General features: G+C 43.5%; 2 protein-coding genes across 2 annotated transcripts; one reads left to right on the forward strand and one right to left on the reverse strand.

Annotated features, from left to right (window-relative positions):
* The first annotated feature begins 1447 nt into the window (after positions 1-1447).
* On the forward strand, positions 1448-3514 carry LOC124690140 (vesicle-associated protein 4-1-like). The gene is made up of 7 exons (XM_047223572.1): positions 1448-1634; positions 2050-2120; positions 2304-2385; positions 2476-2594; positions 2681-2758; positions 2856-2975; positions 3084-3514. The coding sequence occupies exons 1-7, from the start codon at positions 1463-1465 to the stop codon at positions 3141-3143; spliced, it is 702 nt and encodes a 233-aa protein (XP_047079528.1). The 5' UTR covers positions 1448-1462; the 3' UTR covers positions 3144-3514.
* Positions 3515-4979: 1465 nt separating this feature from the next.
* LOC124690129 (external alternative NAD(P)H-ubiquinone oxidoreductase B2, mitochondrial-like) lies at positions 4980-9944 on the reverse strand. Its single transcript, XM_047223563.1, has 10 exons — positions 9828-9944; positions 8542-8797; positions 8029-8235; positions 7591-7841; positions 7130-7346; positions 6949-7053; positions 6218-6490; positions 5998-6119; positions 5585-5704; positions 4980-5449 (listed from the first exon to the last, which is right to left on the reverse strand). The coding sequence occupies exons 1-10, from the start codon at positions 9917-9919 to the stop codon at positions 5362-5364; spliced, it is 1731 nt and encodes a 576-aa protein (XP_047079519.1). The 5' UTR covers positions 9920-9944; the 3' UTR covers positions 4980-5361.
* Positions 9945-11031: the final 1087 nt, after the last annotated feature.

The raw sequence follows: 11031 nt of genomic DNA on the forward strand, positions 1-11031 counted from the left end.
GTTGACCCTAGCTCATTAAGTGTCCTCTCTCGGCGCCTTCTCGAACCACCTTACACCTATTATAGATGCTTCTAATGGCATGTAATGGTGGAGAAGGCGCATCATACCTTAGAGATCTCTCTTCCTTAATTAGGCCTCCACATGATCTAGAGAAGGCACTAACTATAACGTATATAATGCATTATCTTTTATTGTTATCGGCTACAATTAATGAGAGAATTAATTAAATTTTGGTAGAATGGTGAAACTCACCTTCTCTTATATTTTTAAGGGATCATGCTTTAGCTAAGAGAAGTCATTATTCTTTTTTTTTATTCTTTCTCCTCCAACTTAGCAAAAATCCTACATGACGGCTCTAAGATAAAGCTGACGTCACCCTATTGTATATGCCCTAATAAGAGCCGAGGGTTGGGAGATGACAAGCATCCCTTCTTGCCGAAATTGCAGCTACAGGTGAGGGAAGTTGAGCTACTCGCACCACACACCGAAATCAATGTCACCGTCTCATCTTCTCACATTACCATATAGTCACCGTCTTCGCCATGTTGGCACGTCATCTAGAAAACTATTTGGAGACAATTTAGGCAAGTTCTGTTCCGGATCAAGAAACCAAAGTCCCCAACAAGAGAAACCGATTCTTTCTAAATGAACAACACAAATGCACACTTGGAAAAGGACATCATAATCCATAATTTGGTTATTTTCAAGGTGCTTGCCCATGTAACTCTCTAGCTTTCAACCTCGAACGAACGAACGAACGATGACACATTTGTCGTTGTCTAGGATCGAGGAGCACTGAAAGGGGGCAGCGTAATATCGGTGTGCTTCGAAATTGATGCCGCTTCGCTCGAGTAAGCTTGTCTTTTATCGTACGGTGATGATATGCATAAAGAACAAGATAGAGACAATATCACAGGTTGAATATTTTGAGTATGAGTTTCAGTGTGCCGAAAATTGGGCTCAAGATTTGGCACCTGAATTAACACCTGACAGAGCTAGGTAGTAATCCTCTGTCATCCTATGGCCATGATCGACCAAGATCTTGTTACTCAACAACCACCTAAAAACCGCTACTGCTACTCGGCAGGCACCATCAGCAATCATGATCACCAATCAGGAAAGACAGCGGGGAAGGGGAAGAAAGCAGGCGTAGCTGCAGAGGCGACCCCACCGCGCGCCGCCCATCCATAAGAACAGCCAACGCACACGCGCTCAACCTCAACTGCAGCTCCCCTCTTCTCTTCTCCTTCTCCACCCCCAATAATATTCTTCTTCCTCCACCTCCACTCGCCGCCCAGCCCAGCAATTCCAACCATACGCCCGACGACGAACGGCGACTTATACGTCTGCCCGTTCTGGTGCTTCAGGGGGCGGTCACCGTGCCGTGCCGTGTCGGAGCGGCGCGCGCGCGCGACCAGCAGTGACAGGCGGACGACGACCCGGCGGAGGGGGCTTTTGACGCATGCCGCTGTGGGGGACCGCGTCCGGCCCGCCGCCGCACATGGCAGAGGGAGGAGGAGGCGCCGAGGGGTCGGCCGGCTCCTCGTCGTCGTCCGGTGCCGCCGCGATACGCTCGCTGCTGCCCACCAGGCGCCGGCTCAGGCTCGACCCGCCGTCCAAGCTCTACTTCCCATGTACGTATGTGCCACGGCCGCCGTGGTTTGTCTCACCAGTCTCCCTTGCTATCGACAAGGTCGCGAGCTTCTTGCCTTCTTCCTCCTCTGCTTCGGCGGTTTCTGCTTTCTTACTAGGCGCTTAACCCGCCTAAAACTTTTTCGAGGAAATTTACCCGCCTAAAACCACCTGCTTTGAACCATATTTACCGCTAATTTTTCGATTGGATTGGATTGGGCTCGCCTTCTGCGAGTTCTTTGTTTGATTGTTCTGTACCGCCTTCCTTGTTCTTCCTCTCCGGAAATATTTGGAGCTGTCTCTCTGCTTCAACATGTGAAATTCCTTTTCGTTTTGCCAATGGAATTCGGCAGCTTAATAATTCGAATTTGTTATATGCCCCAGTTTGCATCAACTAATTACTTTTGATCGATGCAGATGAGCCCGGGAAGCAGGTTCGGAGCGCGATTAGGATCAAGAACGTCAGCAAGTCCCATGTGGCCTTCAAGGTAGTAACAACTCTTCTCTCCCTCCAGCCATCTCTTCATTACGTCAAGGGATAAATTAAGACATTAAATGGAATAAACCCCATGACTTGATTATACTTTGAGTACATAGCACTATGCTTTGCAAATTTTCCTCCTTCCTAGCAATGATTGTTAGAGTGCTAATTTATTTAATATACGTTACAGTTCCAAACAACAGCACCGAAGAGCTGCTTCATGAGGCCTCCTGGCGGCATCCTGGCTCCAGGAGAAACTATCATAGCAACAGGTAATGCAAAGCTGATATATCTAACTTTTTGTGTGCATTTAAATGTGATTTTCTTCCCCCTTTTCTCATTGTTCACCCCCTCAATGCCAGTGTTCAAGTTTGTGGAACATCCTGAGAACAACGAGAAACCTTTAGATCAGAAGTGCAAGGTCAAGTTCAAGATTGTTAGCCTGAAGGTCAAAGGGCCTGTGGAGTATGTCCCAGAATTGGTAAAATATTGTTATCCCTTGACACCGTCTGGTCACCTAAAAAAAATCGCTGTGATTTTCATTCTCTGCTGCTTTGTATGTAACAGTTCGATGAGCAGAAGGAGCAGGTTGCGGTTGAGCAAATTCTGCGGGTTGTGTTCTTGGATGCTGAGCGTCCTAGCGCAGTAAGTGACTACCGATCCCTTCTTTTCATTTGCTTTCGCTTACAATTCTGAGGAGCAGCAAGTTCACCATACACATTTTGCAATATATTTCTTGAAGCAACTGGACCGACTCAAGCGTCAGCTCGCTGAAGCTGAAGCCGCCCTCGAGGCACGCAAGAAACCTCCAGAGGACACAAGCCCCCGTATTGTTGGCGAGGGTCTCGTGATCGATGAATGGGTAAGATCACTGCTCTGGTGTTTTAAATGGCAGTAGTCCAGTCTTTTACTAATGTCCAAGATGAGGCTATGTACCATGTGCTCATATTCTCAACGTTTTTAATTTCAGAAGGAACGAAGAGAGAGATATCTTGCTCGCCAGCAGATCGAAGGAGTTGATTCAGTATAAACATTTTGAGACTCTGCAAAGCATCGGTTGAACGTACATAGCGTTGTATCGCTACAACACGTTGTCCTTCCACCCCAATTTGTTCATGGGTTTAAGTTATTGGGATGTGTCGGCTGGGAACAAGAATGAGGCTTTGTGTAATTAGGATTTGAGCTTCACGCTGCATTTCTTTCCAGGGTATCCATGTATATAGTGAGTCAGAGCTTGATAATAATATCTTCAGTGATAAATCATGTAAGTGGTGTTGTAGATTTAGACATGGGACTGTGTTCCATTCCCTAGCTGCTGTTCCTATCAATACCAAATGTAATTTACCTGAAAGACACTCTTCAAAGTGCTTAATGGAAGTTATATCCGTTGTTGTTACACTATTTCCTAGATCTAAATATTATGCAGCTAATATTGTAGTTGTATTTTTTGTCATCTTACTGCCAATCTCCTACGCAAAGTTGTCTAGTAGAATTTTTCCGCAAAAAAAATGTTATTAAAAAAATGCAGTGCCCCTCTGATTTTCTTCATGTAATCTATTGAGCATTTTGAGCTGTCTAACTACCAGGTCTTTGAGGAGATGGAGCATTATGTCTCAGCATCTGGTTCCTCTGCTCTTTTATTTGTCTATCTGACCTGTACTGGCATAATTGTTCTTGTTCCCTTGCAGATATGATCTGTACTATTATAACTGTTGAGCTGGAAAATTAGGTGCAAATACACCTATACCTAACCAACCAGCCACCAAAGGAGGCTAATAATGATGGGGCATTATCTAGTCCTTTGTGGCTTCGAACAACCTGTTGCTTTCTTGGAATTCATATACGGAGTAGATCGTTTATTTAAGTTTGTTTCCACTTCATAGCCAGATAGATGCCAATCAGGCACCCTTGACTTCTAAAGCTGAAAGGGTGCAACTTGCAGTTTCTGCTCTGGTACCTTCTGTGTAATATTTTGTTTTCCGTAAGATGTCATTTTCATAGACAATGGTGTATTCTAGGAAATGTATAAATTTTCATTTGATGTGACCTTTATTATTTGTGAAGAGTGGTGATCTCTTGGACCGTCTCAAGATCAGTACTTTTCTCCCAAAATGATGCAGTTCAGCAGTTGGAAGCTCTGTTCTTGAATTCTAGAAGGATATGAAATTTCAGCTTAGCGGGTATTTACTTTTCCATTCTTCTCTTTGATGGTGCAAAATAACAGAGTTGACAGTTAGAGCTCATCTCTCGCCTGATTTTCTAGTATGTCAAAACACAGTGATTCAGTTTCTGAAGTTATGAATTGCAATTTGTATCTGTTTTAACAAGCCACCAGTAATGTACTAATCTTGCCCTTTGTTTGTGGCTATTAATTGAGTTTGCATCTACAGTAGTTGCGGATTGTATCTCTTTAGCGTGCCACCAAAATTGTGCATATGAGTGCTACATGTTGCCCTTTGTCTGAGGAAATTAATTGGCTTTGCATCTTCATTAATTGCGGATTGCATCTCTCCGGCTACCATCAAAGTTTGCCCTTTATTTGAGGGCGTTGTCTACCCCACCAATGTCATGGAACTCACCAATCAGACAGTGAATAGATAATGTCACCCACCTAAACCTCTACATAGAAAGTAGGGTTTCAAGGGAGTTGTCCTGGACTAGAACCACTCAAAAGCTAGAACATATATAAATGAAACATTGGAGAATTGTCAACTGCAAAAATATACTTAACCTTTTTTGTTTTTAACTTGTCTTCATCTTCAATAGTCAACAAAGAACCCACTAACCAGTGTTAAAAAAAAGAACCCACTAACTAGAATTTATCAAAAGGCCAAGTCCACAAACATAACATATGGAGCCACCGAAAAAAGTACGAAGTTGTTAGACATATACATCTTTCACATAAACAGGATTTCACAGAACATCTGGTTTGCCAATTTCACATTACAAAATCAGATCTTCACATAAACAGGATTACTCTGAACAAAATAAGGCCCAAACTGGTCCTTTGGCAAAGGAACTACCAAATTAATCCGCGAGTTTGCGCATGCCGCACAAGTAAAACTCTCAAAAGAGTAAAAAGGTACAGAGGAATTTTCTCCGTGGTGCACTACGTAAGTGCAGGGTTACTTTTATTCTTTCCCCCGACAAAAAAGAATATATGCATCTGCAAAAACAGACTTAGGTGGGTGGCACCGCTACTGCCTTAGCTTCTGAGTATATCACAGACAAAATCTTATCTCCTTTGACTATATGCCGCTCGAGTCTCTGCCGAAGATGAAGCGACGGCCCCAGTCAGATATCACTAGTGCCCTCGTGCGCCAGCTTATTTGTTTGCTGAACTCAGAGCAAAGAAGAGAAAAAAAGAGTGTTAAGTTCGATACAATAGGAAGTAGGTGAGCCAGAAATGAAGCACAATAGTGACCGCACAATCTGACTTCCATATCATCTAAAAAGGAATCAGACACTTACGTTGCGTAAACAGAATACCAGAGCCACTGAGAGCTGTGGCCAATGGAGACCCAATCTCCCGGGAGCTGTGCAGCGGTTTGCTCCCCTCCTAGCGGGGCAAACTGGCCTAAATGCCTGTACCTGGAGGCATCAGCAAAGAAAATGGTATCAGTGACCAGACGAGAAAGAAAAACAGACAGCACTAGTTATGCAGGTATTAAAGGTTTCACATGCATAGAACTAAATTATTCTGTAAGTGATATATTTTGTTCATTAATTCAGTTCTCAACTAAATTTCCAGATATTGCTACATCAGATTCAACTTCATCGTTTTTAGCATGCATGAATATCTTCAGTGCAGTCTAGTCAGGTTGAAGATCAAGAGAAAGAACTAGGAAAAGAAATGAGCAGATTTATGGCGCAACAATAGGCACCTGAAAGGGAGGAAGCGATGACGGCCTTCTCCCCTAATGCGGATTGGACCTTCAGGATTTTCTTCAGCGTACTCCATCTTGTTAAAGCATTTTGCAAGATATTGTCCTTGCTGTGCAGCAACCTGACAGAACAAACTAGTTAGAAGTGATGCATTTTAACTGAAAAGGTCATCTTGATACTTCTACGCTGTCAAAATTCCAACGAAGGAAGAAGGGAAACCTGAGCTGTTGCAGGTAGATTCTTGACTTGCGAATCCACGAGTGAAAGGGCCTTCTTAAACTCTTCAATGCTCAGCTCTACAGATTGCTTTTCAGTGTCACCATTGCCAGCTTTAACTAAATCGGCAATTCCGTTCATTTGCTTGCTCTTCATGTATAGCTTTACTTGGGGATATCTCACATAGATATCCTCCAAGATGTCTTGAATTTCTTTCACAGTCAAGGTTCCAGATTTATCTTTGTCTGCAACTCTGAATATTTCTGAAATATCCTCCTGCAAGCATTACATGCCAAGAACATAAATTCCTAAATAGTCAAGAATATAGAAGCACTGTATAGCTCTAAGCAGCTAATCTAGCAATTCAAGTATCCTACACTGTATCCAACAATACATATCAAATGTGCTAGTATCATTCATGTGAACCCTGGTTGAGCTGTCTACTACATACAAACACTAAACACAACCTCTCTCAAAAATGTTACTCCCTCCGCTCATAAATATAAGCCATTTTGGGAGTTTAAATTGAACAAAGGTTGTACTAGTCAAATTGCACATAGGGTTTAGGGAAGAAAACACTTTTCTTTCCACACGAAAAACAATAGGGAACAACCACAGTGCCGAAATAAACAAGTAAAATAATTCATTTGTTAGTAGTGACCACTGGTTTATGGACAGCAAAAATTCCTCAAAAATTCTTACAGCATATAAAATCAACACTTTCTATTGCGTACCATGACTCTCCGCTGGTTTATGGTAGCACAATCACCTACTGCATAGACATCATCACATTCACGCACCCTTAGCCATTCATCAGTAGCTAGGACACGACGATTAGCCTGCATATGAAGATAAATGATCAAATTGCTAGCTGAACAACAGAAGGACACATAATACAAAATAATTTGTATCTACCTGGCCAATTTGTTTCATGAAGTCCACAACGAATGGACGGGTTCCAATACCAGTGGACCAGACAGCCATTCCATAAGGAACTGCAACATCGCCAGTAGCTGGATTTTGCATGGTGATTGCATCTTTAGCAACCTTCACAACTTTATATCCAGTTTTTACATCAATGCCATTCCTTCCAAACTTGTCCTCAGCGAAGTTAGTAATTCTCTTGTCGAACCTTCATAATGCAGAAAAAAATGTTACTTCGTTAGCCTAGGAAGCAGCATACATGTATATATTACATATGAGATGATGTTTGTGTTAGTATTTTTTTTCCTTATCAAAAAAAAAAGAGGTGATGCTGTGTTGCTATGTTGGGGCAGTAGATAACGTATGTATAAAGGTGTCAACCTTGTGAAAAGCAGTAGTAATTTTCAGGTCATAAAGAATCAAAAGTAGAGAGAGAACGTATGTAGTCTTACATAGTCAGTATGTGATCTGCAGCTTCGATTAATGATATCTTGACAAGGTGCTGAACAGAAGGATAGAGCTTAGATAGATCTTCAGAAACAAAATCGTGTAACTCTGCCGCAAATTCAACGCCGGTAGGTCCACCTCCCACAATAACGAAATGAAGATTCTTCTTCCTCTCTTCTTCATTAAGGTATGGGAGGCTTGCCTTCTCAAAGCAGTCCATCACACTCCTTCGAATCTTTTGGGCATCCTCCACTTCCTGTGAGTATAATAGAACCATATAAATATCACGTCAAGGCCAGAAGTTCAGAAGCAACTAAAATGTAGTAAGATTATTTAGCAAGAATAACATAAAGCCATTTATCTGTTGGTGGCATCCTTCAACGTTAGTTATGCACCCAATATTGTAGGGAGATTTAGTTCATTTAAATCATCTGAGAGCTTACCTTCAAAAAGTGGCAATTTTCCTCCACACCAGGTGTATTAAATGTGTTAGACCGAGCTCCAACTGCTACCACCAGATAGTCATAGTCAACTAAGAACTCGCCATTTCCATCAAAATTTGTGCCAGTGTTTGAGCGGCAATGGATTTTCTTCTTTGCTGGATCAATCTTGAAGCACTCTGCTTCCCAGAATTTGAAATCTCCACCTTTCTGCGATAGCATTACAAACAGCAGCATTATTTCACTTGGCATATAATTAATCATCTAACTGACGGATAAATGCATCTTGTGTTCAAGTATGAAATATGACTATTCCCTAACAAGTCAAACTTGTAGAGAACGAGGTTCATTTTTTTGTGAATTCAAGTTAGTTTTTGAGCAATGTTTGCAAGGCCGTAAGCTAAAAACAAGTCTTTTAGTATTTGGATATTTGGAGTACGCGTTCAGCAGTTGTGAAAGAATTGAAGTCCTAGAACTGCTGAACAAGTTTCCTGAAATTTCTGGAAGCCATCATACCTTCTCCAAAATTCTACGAATTGGCTCAACAACGCTCCTTGGTTCAACTGTTCCACAGGTGACACTTGGGAGCAAGGGCGTGAATGCAAAGTAGTTCCGAGGTGAAATGACCTGGACATCATACAGTTTGCTATCAAGATTCCTCACGAATGTGGTGCCAGCCCAGCCAGTGCCAAGAACCACAACTTTCTTCTTCTTCGGTCCCTCAGGCTGGTCCTGCTGAGAGTCTGCATAAGCGACAAGGCCTCCTCCACTACTGCAAATTGTGAAAGCAGAGAATCAGCAGGTTTGCAAATAAGGTAGCTGCTCTAGCAATGGAAAACATCTAGAACTTGTTGGAACCATTCGGCCATCTTAAATGACCTCACTTCTGTGCTCTACTTCAATCACACAACTTGGAGAATATTTTTCAGCAAGGGGTGGCTTCGATCGATGACATCACTCCGAACTTTAAAAATGATCAACTTGATCAAGACAAGGACAATATCTATGCTGTGAAAAAACTTGTGGCATTTTCTAAGGCCTGGGCACAGTTGGTAATAAGAGAATGTAGGATTCAAGGCGAAGAAATCAAGGACAAATTTTCTTGTTGTGGGGTGCTCATGGACCAGCGCGGAATATTCAGATGTATACGAGGTCCACAACTACGTGGGGGACAAATGAGATTCGGGAGCCAGCTGGGCAAGGAAGCCCCGATCGAAACAGGTGGAAAGAAGAATTTATTAATTTTCAATTGGAAAATGTATTTTCTTTTCCCTCCTTTTTTCTAATAACATTCTAAAAGAAGAAACGCCCGCTGCATGTGTAGGGTCGATCTACCTAACTAGGAGGGCTCTGAATCCTGCGTGCTCGAGCCTAGGTGAGCTCTGAATCCTGCGCTTCTCGAGCCGTCGGCAGCAGAGTCGATCTTGAGACGACATGGTAGTTTCAGAGGTTCCAAGGATGCGAAATCGCTTGAATTTCACTCCAAGATCCGTGGGTCAAGGCTGGAAAGAGACGGGACTCTGTAACTTTCCCATCCCTGTATCTTGGAGAAGTAATTGAGAGAGGTCAGGAGTCCCGAACTGGTCACGAAAATAGAATTTGCGACATTCCTGGCGCCGAAATAAAGATTTAGGCTATGAAACGAAGACAACAACAACAACAGGGTCTCCGGAATTGCTGATCCTGCTACTCAGCGAGGGGCGAACCAACATAGTAGCGGCGAAAGGACAGATCCGAGAGAAGAATAACGCAGATGAGGAAGAGGAGGGGGAACTGAAACGGAGGAGGGCAGGGCGAATTACCTTGCGGCGAGGACGAGGACGAGGTTGGTGACGGCGGGGCGGCCGTTGAAGGCCCGCGAGGCGCCGTCCCACAGGAACGCCGTCCACCTCATCTCTAGTCTCTCCGACTCCGACGTACGGCTGCTGCTCCTCCGCCTCCGCGCGCGCCGCTCTTCTTGCTGGGTTTCCGGTGATGTTGGAATGCAAGAAGTGTCTAGCCTAGAAGAAATGAAATTTCGACCTCCTCCGTCTGCGGAACCAAGGACTGTTTTATGCGAAGCTGCGAGCCCAAGTCCCACCTTTCTTCCTCTTTTCTTTTTTCCTTGCCGCGGCTGGCGCCGTGTTGGTGTTGGTGGTGGGTCGGTGTTTGACTGGTGAGTGGGCCCGGATGGGAACCTGGGTCGTCGGTTCTTTGCCGGAGCAGCCAGACCGGGCCGGAGGTGGACACACGTGGTCGGCATGCTAAAGCGGCCCCGCCAAACACCTACTCTCTCCCTGCCTGTCATGGCGTCTCGTGTGTGGCATGTTCTTTTCCATCCGACGGCTAGCGCTGGATCGGTGATGCCTACCGTTGCTGGAGAGCGACGAGAAACGAGGGCGACACGTCGGTGTAGGACAGGCCGTGGGTCCCATTCTCTGTCCACTCTTCGGTCATCTTCAACGGTCCGACGTTCGGTCGGCAAATAATATTCTGTGTCCGTTTGTGTCGGACGGTGAACACGAAATTAACTTTCTTGGGTGATATGCCCGCTTGGGTGACATGCACGAAACTGATGCCGCAGAAGGACATGCAAAGCTCCGAGGCATTGGCGCGGAGGGTTTTTAATTTTCAAATCTCATCAAATTTATACCAAATTCAAATAACTTTTAATTCACTTTGAATTTGAGCTGAATATATAATCCAAAATTTTGCAGAAGACCCCCCACCCCCCTAAACCCTAAACATGACTAAACTACATTTATATTTTCTAATTCCCATGTAGGTCTCATACGGTCATACTATTTCACTAGTAATAATTACACGGCTAACTATCACCTCTGCATTTTCTTCATAATTTGTGACACAAATAATTTTGCTTTTTCCTTCTTAGCTGAATTAATTAAGTATAAGATGTTGTAGTTTTTGAAGAATGACATGTTTCAGTCCGCATTTCGTCCACATTGAAAACTCTAGAACATTTTATAATATCGAAGGAAGGGAGTAGTAACTAACAAGATTCAGCTC

The sequence above is a fragment of the Lolium rigidum genome, chromosome 1 (assembly GCF_022539505.1).
Source record: "Lolium rigidum isolate FL_2022 chromosome 1, APGP_CSIRO_Lrig_0.1, whole genome shotgun sequence".
Lineage (NCBI taxonomy): Eukaryota > Viridiplantae > Streptophyta > Magnoliopsida > Poales > Poaceae > Lolium > Lolium rigidum.